Here is a 23,661-nt window from a genome sequence, read left to right as displayed (position 1 = left end):
CTGCCCCCTGTTGGAGATTTTTCATTGCTGCATAGCTGGTCCAAGGACACCCCTAGCTCTGTCCTTGTTGACATTTCTTTCAACATGGCCCTTTTCAATCACTTAAATTTCAAACCTCTGTACAAGCAAAGCACAGTCAGATTTGAATGGACAAGACTACTAATAATGAATTGAGTGCTTTTTTTTTTTTAAACTTTTGACTCTCACTGATGGTAAACAAACTTTTCCATCAAGGTCTCAGCCCTTCTTTGCAATACTTTGAAAGCACTATTTTTTCTAACACCCCCACAGGTCGTCAGTCAAAGGACCAAACTAGAAATTTCAACATGCAAGTTTATGCGTTTTTTTTTTTTTCTTTGCTTTTTTTTTAACAGTGAGACACATGTATTATTTTTATTTTTTTTATCTAATGCATTACTGACTTTAATAGTAACATCACAGTGCACCTATTTGTTGTATTTTAGGTTATACGTGGGGCCATTTATAATGTTAAGCCTAATTAACTACCATCAGCAAACTACATGACTAGAGCAGATACAACTATATTTGAAGTATATTTCAGATTATAGCTATGCGGCACAGAAACAGGCTTAACGCTTTAAAAGTTAGTGCGATAATTGAGGGCAGAAATGAAGCGGAGGAGTGTTGTTTGGTGCGAGTTTTGAGGAGGCTGTGCTTAAATAGTTGAATGCATAAGAGGCTCCCTGTGTGCGACCCTCTCAGCATTCAAGACCACAGCGAAGCACCCATCCTTTGTGAGCAAGCCACAAGGAGAAGAAGCAGCTCCCAACTCCTCTCCTCCATTTTAAACTCACAAATTTGCTACTAAAACATATGAAAAAGCTTGAATTTACGACTACACAGAGCTTAACTACCCCCCCACTGTTCGCCACTGCTGCTGCTTCTGCTGTCGGCCTATTTATCCCGTGGTGGACCAGAGGAGCAGAGAGCGCGGGGGAGAGGCAGGCGGACTCGTGGCCATGTCCCAGCATCGGAGTGCGTGTTTGGGGCTTGTGGTGCTTCTCGTTTTGGGTGTGTTGGTGGAGGATGGGAAGAGCTGCAGCTGCCAGCCCGCACACCCACAACAACTATTCTGCAGCGCTGAGATTGGTGAGTTTGAATAAAATATTAACTGTGTAGAAACAAAACCATGGAGGAGACTGAGGGCAGATAGGATTTACAATTGAAAATATAATGTAACTGTATCTGATGTGGTTAGTCAGTGCCTTATGTGGTTAATAACATTACTATACAAAGATGCTTACTCTAAAAAAAATCTACTTTATACAACTGATTTTTGTATTTTCTTTGTTAAATCCATTAAGTACACAAATGTGGTCAATAATATCACTATGTAGAGATGTTTTTTCTACTTGGCAAAAAAAAGTGTTGAGGAAAAATCAAGTTTTGCTTTCCAAAATCAGTTTTCACTTTTCTAATTTGTTTAATTCGTTAGGTACAACAATATTTTACAATTGTATTTCCTGACAAAATAGAGAATTCTTTACTTATTTTTATTATTTAAGTAAATTTGTACATATATTTAGTTGAGATATTTGCTCTATTAATATACAGTACAGGCTATTATGCATTTATACAGATAAGCAAATGCAACTGTGACAAATCTATGGGTTTCAGAGTGATAAAACATGAGCACCGTTACCATAGCAATTACCAATTCAAAACAAAATATTCAACTTTTAAATGGCAAAGAACCCTCAAAACATCGCCTATAAACATGAAACTGAAATCCACGAATAGATAGGGCTTATTCTGTCCTCTTTTTATCCCAATTGTGTGTTATTTTGATGCACCTGGCAGTAATGACAATAACGTGGTTTGTGAATTCTTCCTGAACAAGACGAACAAAAGCGCCGCAGGCTGAACACTGTGGCCTACTTTTCCCTGTGCGTCTCTAGTGTCCCTCGTCCTTTGGTCCTGGTCTGGTCCTGGTCTGTTCCCAGTCCAAGACCAACACTCAGACCGACCCCGGACTGGACTCTCACTGTGAGAGAGGGAAAGGGGCGATGAAAACACAGGGGAGAGCAGGATACAAGTGCTGTAGTAGAGTGGGGATTGTTTGAAGAGGCCGGGTTCATGAGTCTTATGTTTAAAATGAAGCAAAAGGGCAGGTAAGGTTGCAAAGGTAGGATTTGCCTTAGACTGTCAAAGTGCAGATGTTTTGACGTGGTTCATGGTTAGTATCTTTGTAATAAAAATGAATAAATACATAAATAAATATAATTAAACTGCTCAACATATTCAAAACAAAATGTATAACTTAAATGCTTTGCCTGATGATTGGCAGAAGTCTGTGCTGTTTCTCCTTCCCTGTCCATTTTTTCTTTCTTTTTTGTAAACACCGTGTTTGTTTTGATGTTGACAGACCATGTGTTCCTCTGATTGGCTAATCTGCCTGTCAATCACACCCCCCGACTATCAAAACTGCGGCGGATAAGATTTTGGATGGCCGGGCAATTAGACTAAAGTGATTAGGTCCAATGTTTTATTTTTGGAGATGTCTTTCCAAAATAGAAAACTGCCCAAGTAAAAGCACTTGTTCTCCATCTGAAATTATGGCATCAAATTTGAGTGAGGGAACATAGCAGATGCTAAAGTGGACACATAAATAGCTTGTTGAAAGGGCCAGATTTGTAAAAGCAGATCTGGGTTAACAGGGACAGAGCCGATTTAGGCCACTGTTGTAGGTCACAGCTGTATATACAGAATGTGTGGAACCCAGGACATGAAGAGGGGTTGGCTGTGAAAAAAATGCATGTGGTTTTCAAGCATTCCTTTGGGGAAAATATTGTTGCCTGCACTGTATATAGAGACTGAAACTTTTTTAGCAGAGTTTACCAAATGTAGAACTGGTCAGGACAAGGTACTTCAAAATCAAAACACTAAAATACAAGCTAGTTCTGGGCAAAGGGATCACCATCTGTACTCTGATTTGTGTCATGGCTTTAAATATGCTTTAATTATGGACTAGTGCTTCTCAAACTGTGGTACCACCTCCTTCTGGTTGTAAGTGAGATCCTCTGTACATCTAGTGTTGTCTCTTTCTTTACATTTGTGCGGAACTTTGGGTTAGTCCTTATTTAGAATGAATGTAGCAAAGATGGAGTCCAATTTTAGGCCAAGTTTAGCCCTAATTTTGACCTGTAATGGTTCTGTTACAGGTTTAGATCTGGAGATACTTGAAAAGCCAAAGGTTTTCTTAAATGGTACTAGGTGAGAAATTTGACAGCCACTGGTTTAGAGATCCTGTTGTAATCTGAGTAATGGAGTAATTTGGTTTTCAATGATAAATTCAGATTACTACCTTCATACTAGATTACTACCAACCATATTTGTTTTGTGGGTTTACGTGAAATTTAGAAATCCTGTTGTACTCAGAGTAGCACAGTAATGGGATTTTCTCAAGCCTGCCTGTAAACGTAATGTTCCAGGTCATGTCCCGTATTTGACCTGACTATGTTGCTGAAGGAGGTGTATTCTTTGTTAAACTTGAACATCAGTGATAGCTCATCGGGACAGATTCTCAGCCTCTCAGTATTTTGTGTGTGTCTTGGGCCAGTGCCAAGCCATGCCACCACCGAAGCTACTCCATCCTCTCCTCTCTCCCCTCTCTCTCTCCCAAACTCATTTCCATGTGTATAGGCCCGGTCCAATGGTCTGCATACTAACAATATCCGTGTAAAAGGCCGCTGACAGTCCACATTGTGAGCATGACAAGGGGCGACGATTCATCTGGGAGGGGGGAGTTCCTTACTACATCAGTTCTCATGGTTCTGTTCTGTAATATTGCTCTATGCAAAACAGATATGGAGGTGCCACTTTTAGCCAGAAAGACTTCTTCATTTTCTAAATAGAGTACACTATGTAGTACAGTTGTCAGAAAAAGCTATATTAATTTACTAATCGCTACATAAACTGAAATGATATAGTAATTAAAACTACATAATTTTGTATAATAATGGTATAGAAACATCTAGTATTTAGTACCATGGAAATTTGAAAAAAGGTTTGTAATTATATTAGTACGACACTACCACGCAGTATGCAGAAGTAAACGTTTCTGAAAATCAATTATTACTTGTATGGACATAAACTATAGTCAAACACTGCTCACATATAGTTATTATTTGTTAAAGTTTTCAAACCAAAACCTACAGCCATGGCCCAAATTAATCCCTCACTTTCTTAACCCATTCCAAACACCCTTATTCTCCAAGGGGATGCATTTAAGTATGTTTTTTGTCATTTAAGTTTTTTTACCAACTTCCTTTTTATGAACAAAATAAAAAAAGATGACAAACCATCACTTTAAAGCAGCCGTTGCCATGGCTATTAAGATTAAGATTCGGCAGAACAGTTTCACTTTATCAATGACAGAAAGTAAGTCCATGTTTGCTTTGTCCTAGGTGTTGTGCAACCTCCCAAAGGCAATGGACTCATTTGTAAGCATGTTTCACAACATTTATTGGGAGTTTGATTGTCATAAATCAGCTTCTGCCCTGCTAAGTGTAGAAGGCTACTACCAGGGAAAAAAACACCAGGTATAGCCCCTCCAAAGGGTGCACAAAAGGACTACGATATGTCATGTTAACTATCCTCTTTCTCAAAATGCACAAAGGCCCTGGTCGATTTCTTCCACACAGCCTCAGAATCTCAATAGAAAAGCTAATTTGCTAAATTGCGTTGTATGATCGGCTCTGTCTTAACCACAGGAGAAAAAGAAGGATGAAAGGGTTGTTCACCAGAGCCATTAGAGCAGAGTGTTTGCAGCTATCACACATCATCAACTGATCCTACACCCAGCTTCTGTCACAAAATATATTTCTACATCATCTTTCCGATTCTAATCTTCACCTAACCTCACATGGGATCCAGATTGAACTGAGACATGTTGTGGTACTTCATCAAGATGAAGTTCCAAAACAACATTTACCAAGTAATTATGGTCACATGTCTTTTGTTTACATCAGTGATCAATGAATAACTTGTGTTTGCAACAAGATATAGATTAGTTCTCTACCACAATCCCACAATCTAACCTGAACTCATCTCCAGATCTTGGTTTTGTCAGATTTGGTGAATGTTATATTTGATCGGTGTAATCGAGGAAAGCCAACCAAATATGGGGAGAACATGCCAACTGCCCACCCTGTCAGGACTCTGTCTACTGTCCACTGCTCCAAATGCTGCATTCCTCAAGAGCAGTGGCTTTCAAAGTTTTAACACCAAGTAACATGTAAGACCGCTTTCCGAGTAGCATCAAATATATGTCTGAGTACTTACCAGTACTATTCCAGGTATACTAGAATTCACCCAGGTCTATACACGGCCAGGGCCGGCCCCAGCTCTTTTGGCACCCTAGGCGAGACTTATGAGGGTGCCCCCTGCCCCCACCCACCCACTGTAATTAATAGTTTAAAATTGGGTATTTTGCCAAGACCTTTGTGGGCATTACTCAATGAAAAAGCAAAACAGAAATATTTTTTTGTAATCTGGAGTAAATAACATGAAGTTCTTTTTATTTATTTGTTTTTTTAGGTTCATTTCTGTCTATTCATTATGACTGTGGGGTCCCTCTCTCCAAGATTCAAAGGGGGCATCGGATATTATAAAAACACTTTTGTTGTTGGGCCTAAACTGTATATATGTCTGAATCCCGAGTCAGTGGTTCCCAGGGGAGCCCAGCCCCCTGCTGCCTCCCTGTGCTCCGCCCCTGCAGCTCACTGAGCTCATCCACCTGTGACCTGCAGCCTCACACTGGACTGTGCACACTTCAGACCACATTCACATTCACAGTCCAGTCTATAACCTTTTTGCAGACTCCTGTCCTCACACTTTATGGTGCCTGGATAAGAATTGAACTCAAATGTGGAGAGAAATGTGTCGCACTTTGTCATGGTTTTGCAGTATTACATCTATGAACATATGAATTCATCAGCTGTTTGCTCATAACTCTGTGGATAAAAAATGGGTTCGCAAAGAATAAAGACTAAGGTAAAAGTATAAGGGATATAGAACATTATTTTGGACTCCAAACTGTCCAGTCTTTGATTTTGTGCTATATGCTTTTAATGATTAGGCTCATTCAGGTACATTAGATGTCACTGATAACGGCCACAGGGCTGATTGCTTTTTGAGAGAAAAACTATAGTTGAGACTAAGCTGTAACAACACAAGAACCAGGATGAGGCTGTTATTAGTTCAAAGATCACTTTATGTAATTTCTTCTTTCACTGCAGCAGCCTGTAGCCCTTCCCATTCTTACTATAGAATTTATCGATGTGCTGTAGAGCTACTTCTTTCTCTGATACTGCTGTGCTGCGCTGTAACCCTCAGGCAGTGGATAATAGTGAACTAGAGCCAGTCTTTCCTGCATTCTTTGAAATTAATAATCGAATGTCCCTGGACTGACAGTGGAGTCACTAGCACTGCAGCAGAACTCAGCTTTACAAACTAAAAACTCCCTCAGAATGTTTTAGTCTTCTGCCTTCTGCACCTGCGAGTTAGAAGGAGGGTCTTATCTAAACCCATTCTGACAGTGCTGTGCTGCTCCTGCCCTGCTCTCACAAAGGTGTTGAAAAATGTGTTGTTTGTCAAGGTGAGGTGGCTTCGGATAACACTTTTTTTTTTACTGAGGTCACCCACTTCTTACCTTTCTTTTTAGCTTCTTTGAATTTCAAAAGTGCACCATAAAAAAAAAGTAAATCGTGTTATATATAGGTTAAAATAAATATACAAGAAATATGTGCACTTGTCATTATTTTCAAGGACTCTTAAAATACGCAAGATAAAAAGAGGATATGAACAAAAAGAGCAAAAAACTAACTTCAGCCACCAGGGGGCCATGTTAGATTAAAGCAGTTTACCAGCTTGTCTTGGTTGGGGCACTACAACAGTCATCATTGCGTCATGCCTTTGAGGAGGTCCAAGTTCAACATTTCTGTGTAATTGCCTCCTTCAAATCAAAAGCCAGTGTTTAATTCACTCAGTGCTTTGACAGACTGTTTAACTGTGTGTCACTCCCCGAGTCCTCCTGGGACACTTGAATGGTAGAGTGCATATTAAATACAATTCTCTACAGCTCAGTGTCATGTTATAGAAATGACGTGCTTGGAGTTAGTGTTATGACTAAAATTGTAAAGGACAGAGAGGCAGAATAGTTGAGCAGTGCTAAATGATCTATTGGGGAGTGACTTTGTTATGGATAGGCCAGAAGTCCCATTTAGCCTGTTCAATATATTTTGCAAATGTATGATTGTGTAACTACGTACTATGACAGAAGGACCAGAAATATAAAAGAAAAAGATTGGACGCTAAGCTAAAAGTGTGTGCAAAATTTTCATCCAAGTAACAAAACTTTGGGGTTGGGGGTCAGCCTCCAGAAAATCTTTCAACAAAACAGATGTACGTTCCTGTAGTTTGGTGCATACATCTGTTACTTAAAGCTGCTATGTGTATATCTTCTTACTTTATCTTTTAACGTATCTATATCTGTACTGATGAGTTGATTTTACTGTGCACTGTGAATTCCCCTTTAAGCCAGTCGGCTAAGTTAAATTTTTGAGCTGTCCATTTCACGAAATCTGTGTTCTCCAGGGCGACATGTTAGAACTGTTCCAGAAAGTTATAATCAGCTGAAGCCACAGTCTCTTCTCGGACGTCTGTCGTCTGCAGAGGGTTAAGCGTCATTAGTGCATTGCCTCCTGTCCAACCTTTTCACAATTAAGCCGTTTTTGCAGGTAGTAAATATGGAGCTTTTATGTTGAAAGCACCACAGAAAGCATCTAGTTGTTTATTGCTGAAGTGCTGAAACTTTAGGTTTTATTTTATTTATTTTTTCCCCAACACATAACTTTATTGCTACACAGACTGTGATAAAACAAAGCAAAGATGGGGACAGGAGGGATCAGAGTGAGCACTGGGACAGATCGCTCCTGTGGCAGCAGAGGTGAATGCAGCTGCTCCTGTGCCCGCCTCCACCTCTGGACATGAGCTTGCGGACTGCAGCCGCGGACCGTGTCACTCGTCCACACGTCCGACACCTGACGACTAGAGCTGGTGGTCACTCTGTCTCATACAGGTCAGGAGCGAGAGAGAGGGGATGTGAACTCACAGTTTATTTCAAATGACTATTAGACTTAGGCCAATTAAATTGTTCAACGCATTAGGCCTATGGCACAAACTAAGCCTGCGTTTTGTCACCAGTTTATTTTTGGTCTGTTTCAGACTGAATCAAACAGTCAAAGTAGGATAGTTATTTCGATGAGCAACCTTTTTATGAACCCAGGGCAGGCTGAAGTGGGTCTGAGAAAGGCAAAATTGCAGAACCTGCAGGTTGGACCTGCGCATCACTGCCCACAATCAGCATCGACTGATGCTCCGTTGGGCAGCTGTGATGTGGGACAAGGGCAGAGCACAAGGACAGGAATGAGCAGAGGTGAACTCAAATTATTATTTGGAAATACATTTTAAATCATTAATTATAATGAAAATAATGTTATAATTCAAAACTTGATGCCTTTTAATGTTGTGCACGTACGAGTGGAGCTGAACGTGAGCGAGCAGGCTGCTGGGTTGCTATAGCGATAGAATTATTGTAATCAAACTACACATAGCACCTTTAAACTAGCCTCGTTGTGAATTCCAGTACTGAATATCGGCTATCCATTTGGACATACATTTTAGAAAAGTTTTACTATTGTGATTTAATAAATTAAGCATATTTCTTTTTACAAGTTACACAGTGAATGTACTCAAATTTCATAACACATATTTATAATACTATAACCCTAACCCTACAAATTAATATTGGGAGAGAATATTGTCCCTAAGTAGTTATTGGTCCTCAGAAACCTCAGATTGTGGTAGTTCATTGAAGGCGCTGCTGCTTGTTATTCCGTGTGGGTTCTGGTTTTCCCTCTCTCCGCAGGGACAGCTCCAGTGTCACTGAGAGGGGCCGTCTCCAGCAAAGACAAGAAAAATCTGATATTTATTTCACTTTCATGTTTTAGGGCAGAATCAAAGTCACCTCTTCCTGTTCATAGGAAGAAGGAGAGGTTGTAAATGTATGTGTTTTTTTTCCTCTTGACAGTGATAAGGGCAAAGATCTCCGGAGAGAAGATAGTGTCGCCTAGCAACAGCTCCTCTCCGTACATGAAGATGATCCAGTACGAAATCAAGATGATAAAGGTAAGAGAGTGGACACAAGCCCCAAAATATATTGTGCAAGAAATAACATTAAAATAATATTTTTTTAACAGCTACAGTTATTTAATTTGACTAGTTATGCTATTACAAGTGGTATAAGAAAATTTCATAGAATAAATCAACTCGCAAATTACTAAATCCTTATCCACTGGAAGATAATTTTGCTTTAAAGAAAGACATTTGGGGATCAAAGTAGGTAAGGAAGTAAAGCAAGTGCAAAATCTAAACCTAGTAAATGAATTTAAACAAGTCAAAACCACTACTACCACTACTAATATGACTACTTTTACTACAACTACTACTAGCTACTACTGACTACTGCCACTACTAATTTACAACAGCATCAATTATAATTACTACTAATCACAAAACAACATTAAAATAACTTGAACATAATTTCCTCTGATGTCCAGATGTTCAAAGGGTTTCATAAGGCCAAAGACATCCAGTACGTGTACACACCAGTCTTCTCCTCACTGTGTGGAGTCAAACTGGACTCTAACAACAAGGCCGGATACCTGCTCTCTGGTACAGCAACATGCTAAACTGTTACTGATTAACAGAAATATAGAATAGTGCCATTTTAAAGTGTAGTTGTGCCCTCACAGGAAGCATGTGGAGTGATGGAAGGATTTCAATTGGTCAGTGTGACCTGGTGGAGTCCTGGGACAACCTGTCTCTGTCCCAGAAGAAGAACCTGAACTACAGATACCAGATGGGCTGCGAGTGCAGAGTGGGTAACACTGCTGTGTGACAGCAGTAGTAACAGCAGGAGCCTCAGTAACATAAGATCATCAAATTCAGATGTAATACATAAACATAGTACTGACAGTAATGTAAGTTTGGTCTACTTCTTCCAGATCAACACGTGTTACAGTGTGCCATGTGCTTCCACTGGGGACCACGAGTGCCTGTGGACAGACTGGCTGCTGGACAATAGTCTGAACGGGGAGCAGGCGCGGCAGTATGCCTGTATCCGCCGCTCTGACTCCAGCTGCAGCTGGTACAGAGGAGGACCGCCCCCCGAGAAGGACTTCCAGGACTTCACTGACCCATGAGACCCGGTGAGATGCAAACTTTAAAATTAAGGGGGGTTTACGCTTTACAGTTTCTAGGCTGAGAGGTCATGATAAACCATGTAAGATAAATTGGCCTTAAGCAGAGGAGTACATTCAAATGAGTGGCCTCATGTGGTCAATCAGTGTAAGTGCAGCTGTTGACACAGACTTGTTTTTCAAACAGAGAGAAGAGCTTGAGCTGCTCCACTTTCAGCTGTACCTCCTGTGGTTTGTGTTTGTGACCGGACCAGAGCTCTGAGTGCACCATACTGTAGAAACTGCAGCATTTGCCTTTAAAAGTAAAAGAGCTCAGCAATACTGCCATAACTGTTGTTACAGTTCAACATGATGTTTCCTATAGGTCTGCAGTGCTCCCTAAACTGTCTCTGTTCATATGTGTGGTATTTTATAGAAAGTGTCAAACTTCAATGGTCAAACTACAGAACTGTCTTTGGAAACATTGTAAAACTGGTAAATGTTTATCCCCAAATTAGATCTACTGGGAGACTTTTCATTGTACATATTGTATCTTGTGAAAATTAACATTTAAAACGATTTATACTAACTCATTTGTCCAAGTATTTTGCCAGTTGCATCCCAGTGTGAGTGGGTGTAGTGTGTATTTTCTATGCTTAAATATTTGCTTGAACAAGATGGCATCAGCTCTTTAAAAATCTCAGTGTGTCTTTAGGGTCCTGGTGCACCTACATATACTTTACTCTCCTGTGTTTTCATGAGCCAATTTCACATTTTCAAGAAGTATTTATCCATGCGGGCCAACCAGGAGAAGCAGTTGGAAACACATGTAATATGACTTATCTTCACAACTGTATGTGGCAGATGCTAATTATCCATTCAAGGTTAAACATAACCTTCAGCCAACAGAGAACACTGTCAAGTATTAAAATGTAATTACAATTTATACATCCTGACCAAATGCACAAACACAAAACTTTAATTTCTGTGTCACCAGAGTCTAATTTAAGTGAAAGCTAAATGTGTCAGAATAAGTGATTTAAAGTGATTCATGAAAAACCTCTTAACACAAGTGTCAAGGTATGTGTAATAATATGGTTACAGAAATCACTGTACAATATACAAGTTGATAATTGTGTATTATGGCTGTAAAGCTTGTGTGGAAATGTATCCGCAGCTTCATGTTCATGTTTTATATTGTATTTATGTTCTTTTCTGTCTGCATTTTTTATTTCATTGTACCAAAAATGTTGTATATAAAATGTGTTGATGGAAACGTGTGTGAGAGAGTCGTCCTTTGCAGACATTTGACTTTGAAGGCCCTGATCCAGTCGAGTGAACCGTCTTAAATGCGTCATTAACAGCAGAAGTACCGGGAGTATTATTTAGTTTGTCAATTAAACACGGGCAGTCCTCCAAGGTACTTAAAGATAATGAGGGGACACATGGAGGTTCACTGAGAGGTAGTAGGGGGTAGATATAGTTAAAATGTTATTGTTTTGAACAGCAGGAATATAACATTGACCTGGTTAGAAGATGTACTATGAGAATCCTGGTAAACATATTGGCATAAAACAGTACAGGAATTTGACATTACAATAAGTACTTACTCAATAAACTAGGAAAAACTTGTCTTGTGTATTAGCAGTAAAGGAACTAAGCTTATTTTATTTCTTCCTTTATTTATTTGAAAGGCCGGATATTTTGTGTCTCATTTTCAGGTGAGCCTATATATCTTTTTAGTTTTAGGGGGAACTGGAGCACACAGAGGGAAAACATGCAAACTCCACAAAGAAAGGCCCCGTGCCATGTGGGAATCAAACCCGGGAACTTCTTGCATTAAGGCTGCCGTACTAACCACTGCGCCACCTCATCATTACGTCGTGTGATAACGTCGAATAAAATGTGTAAAAACAGACTGACCATGTCTCTGTAGTTGGGGTAGAAGGTCTGATCGATGAGAGGAAACTTGTCTGAGCCCATCTTCTTCTGACAGGTGATCAGCTGTGAGAACTAAAGCACAGAGTAGAAATGATTACATAAATAACGAGCATTTTAAAACACAAGTGTAAAGGACCTATGCAGAGAAGTGCTCACCGCCCAGGGTTTGTCACAGAGGTTGTAAATGGAGTCGAGGGAGTTGACGGAGGCCACCCCCGCGTACTGCAGACCGATGATCAGGTTCCTGAAGTCTTCGTTCTGAGCCATGCTGTAGGCGTGCTGCCGGACCAGGACGAAATCAGGTCTGAAGGATCTGCAGATATACACAAAATATTAAAGCAATAACGTATTAAAAGTGCATCATGTCACTTTTTGCAGTTGAGTTTCAAAGGGGTGCAAACATAATAAGCTTCCATTAATTGACATTACTTTAGGCGCCTGAAAAGATGGTGCAAAGATTTTTAGCTAAAGCAGCAACGCACGCTTTTGGACCTCTGTAGACCCGGGCCTGAGGGGATCCACTATCTGCTTGTCTCCATGAAGATGTTACTGCTTTGGTTGGAATGTTCCACAGAATGGCATTAAACATATCAATCTTGCATTTATTCAGTTACATGTGATTGTTTGCCATTAGAAAACCTAGAAAAAAACATGCATTCATACGGTTAGCAGGCTTGTCTCTCCACAGATCTGACCTATAACTTGGCCTGGTAGTGTCACCTGCTCATCTCCATGGATAAGTTTAATGCCATACTGTGGAACACTCTTCGCAAAACAATAAAAACTCCACGGAAACAAGCAGGCCGCAGTTACATAGTGTCCCTTATCTGATTAAGTAAAAGAGAGTATTATGCAAATAGCTCCTTCTACCAAGGAATCTGCTGCAACATCAAAAGTTATGTATATTTGAAAAGTGAAGTACAGTAATATATTCATAGGCTGTAAATGTGCCCCTTTTGAGGCTATATGGCTATAATGTAAGATTTATGAAAATGAAGTACAATATTTTAAAGTAATAGTTGGTTATTTAATGTGTAGATGCAGCTGTGATAGTAGCATTTAGCTGTTGTTTAACATTTAAAAAAAAAACATATGCCAGACCAGTGCAACTGCTAGATGCGCTAATTAACCTACTCAATGTATAGCTGCAGTATATAAATGTACCAGCCATAACTATCACACTACAAGACCCTATTAAAGCAGCTGCACCTGATTTTCTTTTATATAATTAAGTTAAACCTGTTCTGTCCCAGCTTTTAGGTTGAAAATGACACCAATATGTACTGTCTGCGTGTTGAGCGTTTAATTATCTGCGAAACAGCAAATACACTGTTGTTAGCTTTAATGTGATGGTAAAAAAGCTTATAAACTCATTGCAGTGAATAATTATAATTAGGATGCTCAGAATGCTTTCAATTAAGTAAGCAATAAATTGGGACAGCTGCAAAATGTTAAAATTAACTAGTTCTGATTTTCACGTTTTTAAAATAGTTGCTACAGCATCTTTCAACATGTGGTTAAATACACCGTCCATACACATATATAGCGCTCTGTCCTGTAGTAATTTCATTGTCGTTGTTGTGGAGCGGCAGGGACCTTAAAAACAAGTGCACGATCCAGTCCAAATGAAATAAATACTGCGATACTGTGTCTGAGCTCGCTTTTCACACTTTGCTCTCAAGTTAAGTCAGAAATCATTTTGCACATTTACTTGGATCTCAGTCAAAACTACCCACATGCATCCTTGTCCAAAATAACTGGGTCTAGCCTGATACATTTTTAAAGAGGACCAACCAAAATGACATGAAATATACATCAGGGACGTGCTCCTTGGACACGTCTCCATCTTGGAAGTCAGTCATATATTATTTATCAGTGTTATTTCAGGGAGACTTCCGCAAACCGCTCAAAAGGCAGATTAGCCTGTCTAGCCATATTAAAGTGATATTCAGTTAAAGGTGAAAAAAACCTAAAAAGACATCAAAACTAAAATTATGTTCACAAGTAAGAGATAAAACATGTCAATTGGATTTTTACTACGTGAGTCGTTTGATTTTTGCAACAATATTTCACAAATGAGTCAGATCACCATGCACCTTGTTTGAAGAAAATTGAGAAACAGGGAAGAAAATCTAACAAAAAAAAAAAAATCTACTTTAGTTTTCTGGTGATGTTTACACTACCTGCTTTATTGATGTGTTATAGCTTGACCTGGGATGTTCCACAGTAAAGCATTAAACATACATGTCTATTGAAGTTATTCCAATACAGGTGTTTTACTGCTCAAAAATACCCAAAAAGATATGCATTTTTACCTCTTTACAGATCCGACCTGTAACTTGACCTGGTGGTGATACAGGCTTGTCTCCATGGAAACAGATAATACAGATACTGATAATGATATTTGCACCAATACTGGAATTTGCTGGATTGGGTATCGGTTCAGTATTGGTTAAGCTGATGTCCTGATTGGGTCTTTAATTGGTGTAATAACACTATTTAAAGACTGATTTTGGCGACAAAAATCCCATAATATTCAAACTGTTATTCATAAGAAGCTGTTGTATAGTTATTTAAAGGATAAATAACACTTACATAACACAATTGTATCCCTCGTGTAATAAGTTAACTGTTTTTTTAAGGAAACAAGTGCCATTTTCCATCTCCACACTGGGATCAATATCGTGTATTAGCAGATGCATAAAGTCAAAGTATTGATATCGGGATCAGAGCTGAAAAAACTGGGTCGGTGCTTCCCTGTCCATAATATAACACCGTAATTTAACACTATAATCCATAAAGAAACTGATGACGCATTTTAGCAACGTTTTTCTTTGTAGCAGAGAAAAGCTCTTTGGAAACGGGCTTCATTTTAGAGAGTTTTGTCAGGATTGGGTCACGACTCCTGCCATAATTCTGTGTTATATGAGAACATTAAAGAGAGAGGAGAGAGAAGAGTAATACAGAGAGAGGAGAGGGAGAGTAAGTAAAAAGAACAGAGCACATAGAGAGAGAGAAAAGAGTAATACAGAGAGAGGAGAGGGAGAGGAGAGAGGGAGAGTAAGTAAAGAGAACAGAGCACATAGAGAGAGAGGAGAGGGAGAGGAGAGAGGGAGAGTAAGTAAAGAGAACAGAGCACATAGAGAGAGAGAGAAGAGTAATACAGAGAGAGGAGAGGGAGAGGAGAGAGGGAGAGGTAAGTAAAGAGAACAGAGCACATAGAGTGAGAGAGAAGAGTAATACAGAGAGAGGAGAGGGAGAGGAGAGAGGGAGAGTAAGTAAAGAGAACAGAGCACATAGAGAGAGAGAAGAGTAATACAGAGAGAGGAGAGGGAGAGGAGAGAGGGAGAGTAAGTAAAGAGAACAGAGCACATAGAGAGAGAGAAGAGTAATACAGAGAGAGGAGAGGGAGAGGAGAGAGGGAGAGTAAGTAAAGAGAACAGAGCACATAGAGTGAGAGAGAAGAGTAATACAGAGAGAGGAGAGGAGAGAGAGTAAGTAAAGAGAACAGAGCACATAGAGAGAGAGAGAAGAGTAATACAGAGAGAGGAGAGGGAGAGGAGAGAGGGAGAGTAAGTAAAGAGAACAGAGCACATAGAGAGAGAGAAGAGTAATACAGAGAGAGGAGAGGGAGAGGAGAGAGGGAGAGTAAGTAAAGAGAACAGAGCACATAGAGAGAGAGAGAGAGAGAAGAGTAATACAGAGAGAGGAGAGGGAGAGGAGAGAGGGAGAGTAAGTAAAGAGAACAGAGCACATAGAGAGAGAGAAGAGTAATACAGAGAGGAGAGGGAGAGTAAGTAAAGAGAACAGAGCACATAGAGAGAGAGAAGAGTAATACAGAGAGAGGAGCAGAGAGAGGGGGAAGAGAGGAGAGAGAGAAAAAGAGAGAAAGAAGAGGAGAGAGAGTAAGTAAAGAGAAGAGAGCACATAGAGAGAAAAAGAAGAGTAATAAACAGAGGAGAGGGAGAGGAGAGAGAGTAAGTAAAGAGAAAATAGCACATAGAGAGAGACAGAGAAAGACAGAAAGAAAAGAGAGAGAAGAGAGAGAAGAGAGAGCAGAGAGAGAACGGAGAAAAGAGAAAATGAAGAGAAGAGAGCAGAGAGAAAGACAGAAAGAAAAGACAGCACAAGAGAGAGAGAGAACGTGCGAGAGAGAGAGGGAGAGAGAAAAAGTGAGAGCGAAAGAGAAAGAAAGTAAAGAGAAGAGAGCACAGAGAAAGAAATAGAGAAAGACATAAAGAAAAGAGGAGAGAGAGAAGAGAGCAGAGAGAAAGGAGAGAAGAGAAAGTGAAGAGAGCAGAGAGAGAAAGATAGAAAAAGAGCGCTTGAGAGAGAAAGTAAAGAGAAGAGAGCACAGAGAGAGACAGAAAGGAAAGAGAAAAGAGAGAGAGTGAAAGGAGAGAGAAAGAGAGCAGAGAGAGAGAAAGGAGAGAAGAGAAAGTGAAGAGGGCAGAGAGAGAAAGTCAGAAAGAAAAGAGAGCACAAGAGTGAGAGAGAAAGAAAGTGAGAGCGGAAGACAAAGAAAGTAAACAGAAGAGAGCACATAGAAAGAGACAGAGAAAGAGAAAGAAAAGAGAACAAAATGAGACAGAGAAAGACAAATGGAAAAGAGAGAAGCAACAGAGAGAAAGGAAAGAGAGAGAAAATAGAGCAGAGAGAGCGAAAGGAGAGAAGAGAGAGAAGAGAACACAGAAAAGAGAGCAGGGAGGGAAAGAAAGAAAAGAAAAGAGAGGGAAAGAGAAAGCGAGAAAGTGAGAGCGAGAGAGGAAGAAAGTAGAGAAAAGAGCACATGCTGAGAGACAGAGAAAGAGAAAGAAAAGAGAGTGAGAGAGAAAAAGACAGAAAGAAAACAGAGAAGAGAGAGAAAGGAGAGGACAGACACAGCAAGTAAAGAGAAGAGAGCAGAGACAGAAAGACAAAGACAGAGCAGAGAAAGTGAGTGAGAGAGAGAGAGAAATAAAGAGAAAGAGAGAGCTGTTATGAAATGCGTCCTCAGACAGAGGGGAGTGTGTGGCTCCGTGTGAAGGCAGCTCCTCTTTGTGATCGTTTGAATACTGATGACCAACTGTGAGGAGCTAATGCTGTTTATATCAATGTGATGTGTTCATTAAAACACTCTAAGTTTAACTACACTTTCAAATGTTATGATCACATTACTTTTTTGGACTGGTGCTTGGTTACATTTTCATAAGTTTAAATTTAGAAAAAAGTAGGGAAAAAAATCCAGACCCAAAAATTGTACAAACAGTAGACAGTCAGCTGTTCTCGTTTTTTCATTCACATCACATTAAAATCAATTTAAAGTCACAAATGTATCTGTAAAATGTATGTGTAAATCTTTGGATGTATACTCTTGAACGTAATTATCGTAATCTGACTGTGTGTCCAACAGACCACAAACTACTTCAGTTTCGTGTTCTGCGTTATCGTGTCGTATTAAAAAGCTGTGATCTGGAAAGGACAGAGGAATGTGGAGAAGGAGAAGACAATGCCCAGCCCAGAGAAAATATCTGCTTTGACCGAGTCCAAATCAATGAATGAAACGCAATTAAAATGACTAATAGAACAGGTGCAAAGGTCCAAGTCTGGTAATAATATTTGAAGCTTTGAAAATCAATGAAGGTTACACCAGGCTTTGATAACACAGTCCTTATAAAGCAGGTCACATCTAGCACTATTTTATTTAAAGGTCCTATATTACGCAAACTTGACTCTTGTGAGCTTTAAGCAATGTTAGAAAATAGTTGCCTTGTCAAAAACACGAGTTGGAGTTGTGTCTGTCCACATCTCCAAACCTCAAAATGCTCTGTTCCACCTTGTGATGTAATGTAGTGGTAGTTTTCAAGTTAACAGCTCCTTTTACCTTTAGTTGAGTAGAGATTGGCAATTCCAGGGCTGAAATTATCCAAATGATTCTAGTGAAGATGTATGGAGTTTAAAAACACAGTGCAGCACTTCCTGTATTACCACATGACATCACAAGGTGGAACAGAGTGTTTTCTGTTTGCCTAAATATGCAGGTTTGTGTGTTAAACATGTGAATGAAACAAAACACAACTGCAGGTCTGTTTGTGATGAGACATTGTAACATAGAAAACAGCCTAATATGGGCCCTCTATATTGTGAAAAAGAGTATATTCATATTATAATATTATAATATAACGTGCAAGCAACACATCTTTATACACTAAATGCCTCCTTTGAAAGAGTCGACACTTATAAATATCTTGGACTTGACTTGATGAAAACTTATCTCAGAATTATGTAACAGTTTAAAATCTAAATTATCATTTTATTACAGAAATAAATTACAGAAAATAAATAGTGCAAGCAGCCTTCCTCTCTGTACTGGATTATGGGGATGTGGTACATTCAGACTTCAGACTCTGCTTTAAAACCGTTGGATCCACTATTTCACTCTTTATTTTACAGGTGATGGATCTGAAACTCATCACTGTTTCTCTGTGAAAAAGTGTGTTGTCCATCACTGTTGGGAGAGAACAGCACTGTATGAAATGTATCTATAAGGGACGACTTCAAAAACTGTCAGAATACCTCAGCTGCTTGTTGTCACTTTCTATGAGACCAGAACATTTAACACCAGATCACATGACTGCATAAGGCTAAGAACGAGCCGCACCAGAACTGAGACGAGAAAGAGGATTTTAGCTGTTTTGCTTCACAAAAATGAAACACACTGCAAGGAAAAGCAAAACTGGATAAGCTGGTGACACAATCACAATTTAATAATCTGATGACAAACGTTTATACACACACCTGCTCCTGTTTTTAATGTTTTATATGGAGTTGTATACTTGTCTTTTTTGTTTGTTTTTCTGCTTGTATTGTATTTTAAACAGGGTGCCATAAAAAAGAGAGTGCAAGTGCTCGCATTGGGTTCTCCTATATAAATAAAATAATATTAATGATTTAGTTGTTCTTTATGTATTACTGTAACATAAACAGAAGCACAAAAAAGTGACAATTAAGTGTATATTAAATGTGTGTATGTAGATAATATTGTTATAGCGTCAAACTTGTATATTTGCCATGGTAACAAAGCATTTCCTTTATAGCTAGTACATTAGTTCTCTTTTGTAGCTGTTCCTTATAATTATTAAATCTTACAAACAAAAAAAAGTTTAGCATTTGGTGCGACAGTTGGTGAACTGATCTATTTTCACCCATTGACATGTGTCTAGTTCACTTTAAGTGAGACATCAGTAAAAGACATACTCCACTGATCCTGGCACAACAAAAAGTCATCACAAAAACACTCCCATTACATAAGTATGACATTCAGAAGGTGCGTGGGCAAAGATGAGAACAATGAAAAACAAACCAAAGTGAGAGACTTATGCTATTTTTGTTCACTTTGAAATTAACACTGTGTATACTAGAGGTGGAGTCACAAAACTACAGGTGGAGTCACAAAACTACAGGTGGAGTCACAAAACACACAAAAGGAGAATGAATAAATAATCTAAGGTGTTGATTTTTTATTTTAACCACATAGATGGGCAGTCGCTTTGTTTGAGATGTATCAAAACATGTTAATAAAAGTAGTGTTATGTACCTGACCACTTTGGTGCCTCCTCTGATGACCTGCATGTCGATGTTACAGGTGCCATTGGAGTGAGCCACAAGATTCACCTCTGAAAACTCAGCCTGCAAAAAACAAACAGCCGTTAAACAACTTTTCTAACTTACTATTTTCCTTATATTTGGCCCATAGGCTACGACTGGGCAGTGAGCTGAGTAAAATGGAGGAAAGAATAGAGAGAGACATTCAGAAAAACGCTTGAAATTGGAAACTGATCTCACAACCCTGAGACTGGCACAGTACCTAGTATGTGCGCTGTGTCCTGACCTGTAGGGTCAGGACACAGCGTGAAATCATAGTTATGCAAGTTTTCTAGCAGAGAGTCAGCAATCTCTTGTCTCCATGGTGATGTTATAATTTCGCCTGGAGTGTTCCACAGTTTTGCATAAACCTTGTTTCAAGCGATGAATAAATGCACATTCCCTGAAATTTGTACCATATAGTTGAAAATTTCAGGCAAAAACAAAAACAACTTTTGAGATGAAAGAAAAGTTACAGAGTGGCCCTTTAAACATACTCATACATGCATCATATGGTTTAGAATTTTCTTTTTATGTAGGCACACATTCTAATTCTGTCTATATACATGAAATAAATCAATTGCTAGTCACAAATGAATATAAATAAAATGCACATAATTATTTTTTAATGATTTACAACCATTACCAACCAGTCTTCTTGTGAATAGAGCTGGTTCTTTTGAGGTTTGTCTGTGACTCATGGTCCATTGCTCCTGTCTGTGCTCACACTTCAGACTGTGACGTCTCTGTCACATTATATTAGCTGTGTAACTATGAAGCGGACAGGCATACACAAAATTATATTAAAGTAGCTATTCCTGGCTGTGCTCATGATTCATTATGGGCTTTGATTTCTTTTCTAGGCAAAGAGAATTATAAAGTCTCAGAATAATCTAGAGAGCATATTAAAGCTGTACTATGTAACTTTTCTGCTTCGGGTTCACAGTACCTACCTGTCTCCATGGAGATGTCATAGTCTTGTTTGCATGGTATCTATTTTGTCAGTTACAGGTGTTATTATTATTGCTCAAAAACATGCTTTCATTCCTTATAGTGAGTGGGGCCACCTTTCCACAGATCTGACACGCAGCTTGGCCTAGTGGCATCGCTTGGTTGTCGCCATGGAGATAAATTTGTTAAATGACACAGGGTGGAACATTCCAAGCCAAGTATTAACGTGCTTCGATACTTCCACCAGAAGAGTTACATAGTGCACTTTTATACATACAGTAATATGGTCTTTTTGGTTTCAATAATAATAAATTATAAACATAAATACAAAGTAAAACAGTGTAATATTTTTGAGCATAAAGTATTTTTGAAGTGACAGTCTGAATAATCATGCAAGTTCTGAATGTACTTTGGGTGCATACCTGTTCCACTTTGATGTCATAGTCTCCCAGGACCTTCTTCCCTCTGAAAACCTTGGCCCTAAAAACAAAAACAACAGGAGAAAAGGAAACGTCAGTGATATGAAAAGTTGTTAAGGACGCCCTCTAGTGGTCACTGCTTAATCCTTGTTTAATTGATGAATGGGGTTGTCTACAAGTGGATTTAAGGACACATTCTTCTGCACCACAAAAATCAATCCAACACAAGTCACAACATTTCAAATACAAGAAGCTATTTCATTTTCCAATAAAACAATAATAACTATCACACTGGGGCCATTTACAGTGACAGGAGAACAGCAGCAGTAGCAACAACAATTAGAAAACACATCCAGACTTGTGGGCCCCAAAGGCAACAAAATGAATATAATTACCATGTTTTACTTTTCCAAAAACAAGTCATTTATTATTATTTTTTATTTGATTTCAAATCATGAAAAAGAGACACAGCATTATGCACACGTCTTTCTTCCATCTTAATCACTGCTATGACAATATAATGCAGACACCACACAGTTACAATACACTAAGAGAAATAAATATAGGTATGTATTTATGTATTCTTTCACAAGATAAAAGTGGCATGTCCCAGCTTTAAAGAGCCCATATGACCCTATTTTCTGATCTATGTTGTATGTCCTGCATTTTGAGCTTTGGAGAGACAGACTAATATCGCAGGATAACTCAAATATATGTGAAAGAAACAAAACACAACTCCAGGTCTGTTTCTCAAAGCTCACAAGAGTCCATTTTGTGTAATATAGTACCTTTAACATCATCTATAAGAAAGACTTCAGGCAAAATACTGTCAGTTTTTCATTTTATATTATACCTCAGTGCTGTTTGGGCTCAGAGGCATCTGGGTTGCAACTTTGGTTCATTAGGATCAGACCATCTGCCCGTAAAACTCGAAGGACACCAGCACCAGTATGAAAATATGTGAGATTAATGGCACAAAAGCAGTGCTTCTTTTCAAGGATAAGATTGAAAGCTGGTATTTAGTCAACAAAAAACAGAAACAGGGAGCACATACACACACACCAGTCAAAAGTTTAGACATGTCTCATTCAATGTTGTCTTTATTTGTACTACTTTCTACATTTTATATACATACAGAAGACATCAAATATATGGAGTAAGGTATATGGAATTATAGAGCAGAGAAAAGGTAAAGAACTACATAAAAAATAAATAAAAAATCACGTCCTCAAAGTAGCCACCCTTTGCTTTGTTGGAAAATATTTAGCAGTTATTTAACTTTTTTCCTTTACTACATAACTCCATTTATCTATATGTCTTCTGTATGTATATAAAATGTACAAAGTAGTACAAATAGAAAAAAAAGAAAAAAAAAACACTGAATGAGAGGATGTGTGTAAACTTTTGACTGGCAGTTTATATATTACAGTTACATTACATCATCTGCCTAAAAATATTTCCAATTGTTCTTGTTATTTGGCAAATTTTTGTATTTTATTGTGAACAAAAATCAAACTTGTAATAATAAACACACAAGGTAACCAAGACAATCTAGCCCTTTATCAAACGCCACTTCTCAAAGCCACTTGAGAAGCCACAACAACTACTTTTTTTTCCGTCTTGCCTTATTCCACTCCTCAGACTTGATGCTAAGCTTTATAAATATTCATACAGACACATGAGTAAAGTGTCTTGCCAGACCATGTTAGTCACAGCTCAACTCTGTGGAGAGGCGCCCCCATTCACAGTTCATCAAGGTATTTTGGGAGCTGCAATAAAAAAGTCAACAAATAAAAAGTCAACAAAATAGGAGTATGTACGTTTACAAGTACAGTTTCTACGGTGTCTAAAGCAGGGAGAACACAGAGCAGGCTCGTGAGGCAGTAATGGACAGTGATTTTCAGGGAAGTCGCTGCATTATTTAATTTCAACTGATGGTGTAATGGTGCTTTCACAAACACATCACGAGCCAGGGTCAAACAAGGCTCTGAGTGAAAAGCGAAGCAATGTATTCATTTTCATCCAGATTAAATGTAAAACAGCTTGTGGAGGTTCACGCTAAGGGCAACTGAAAGGCAAGATGATCTATGAGTGAAACATTATGTAAACATGTATAGTGGAAGTTCATATTTACCTTAGCACTTCAAGCCAGTGAAGTTTCATGACAATACCCTACATTGTTTTATAATATAAGACCAAAAATCTACTTTTTACCTACTTTCCATAGACTATATAAAGTGTGACGTCCCCCCGTAGCATCAGGGTCACCAGGAGTAGCTATGTGCATTTATATATACAGTCTATGCTACTTTCACATAATAAATACAATATCGCCACTTTCGATATCCAGATTTTACTGCTGAGAAGTGCTATGGCTTTGTAACAGCGATACTGACAAACTTTCTCGCGTGTATACAGTAGCGTCATTAGCAAATAGCAAAACAGATGTATTTTGCAATGTTTTC

The 23,661-nt window shown here is 38.8% G+C and overlaps 2 protein-coding genes across 2 annotated transcripts in view; one reads left to right on the top strand and one right to left on the bottom strand.

Moving 5' to 3' along the window:
- The window catches only part of syn2b (synapsin IIb), a 111,096-nt gene that overhangs the window by 15,331 nt on the left and 72,104 nt on the right, over nucleotides 1-23,661 (bottom strand). The window contains exons 2-5 of the mRNA XM_033966870.2: nucleotides 21,200-21,257; nucleotides 19,780-19,871; nucleotides 12,360-12,516; nucleotides 12,186-12,275 (exon numbers count right to left, since the gene is read on the bottom strand). Of these exons, the coding sequence (XP_033822761.1) occupies nucleotides 12,186-12,275; nucleotides 12,360-12,516; nucleotides 19,780-19,871; nucleotides 21,200-21,257 (397 nt within the window). The remainder of the gene's footprint in view (nucleotides 1-12,185; nucleotides 12,276-12,359; nucleotides 12,517-19,779; nucleotides 19,872-21,199; nucleotides 21,258-23,661) is intronic.
- Nucleotides 739-11,535, top strand: LOC117371234 (metalloproteinase inhibitor 4-like). Its single transcript, XM_033966872.2, has 6 exons — nucleotides 739-1,110; nucleotides 9,113-9,210; nucleotides 9,642-9,756; nucleotides 9,837-9,961; nucleotides 10,089-10,292; nucleotides 10,471-11,535. The coding sequence occupies exons 1-5, from the start codon at nucleotides 981-983 to the stop codon at nucleotides 10,284-10,286; spliced, it is 666 nt and encodes a 221-aa protein (XP_033822763.1). The 5' UTR covers nucleotides 739-980; the 3' UTR covers nucleotides 10,287-10,292; nucleotides 10,471-11,535.

The sequence above is a fragment of the Periophthalmus magnuspinnatus genome, chromosome 5, assembly GCF_009829125.3.
Source record: "Periophthalmus magnuspinnatus isolate fPerMag1 chromosome 5, fPerMag1.2.pri, whole genome shotgun sequence".
NCBI lineage: Eukaryota > Metazoa > Chordata > Actinopteri > Gobiiformes > Gobiidae > Periophthalmus > Periophthalmus magnuspinnatus.
This window is presented reverse-complemented; position numbering and strand designations above follow the sequence as displayed.

Coding starts and splice junctions, on each gene's coding strand:
- LOC117371234 (XM_033966872.2), top strand. CDS start 981: ATGTCCCAGCATCGGAGTGCGTGTTTGGGGCTTGTGGTGCTTCTCGTT. Junction 9,757..9,836: donor GGCCGGATACCTGCTCTCTG/GTACAGCAACAT, acceptor GTGCCCTCACAG/GAAGCATGTGGAGTGATGGA. Junction 9,962..10,088: donor AGATGGGCTGCGAGTGCAGA/GTGGGTAACACT, acceptor TACTTCTTCCAG/ATCAACACGTGTTACAGTGT.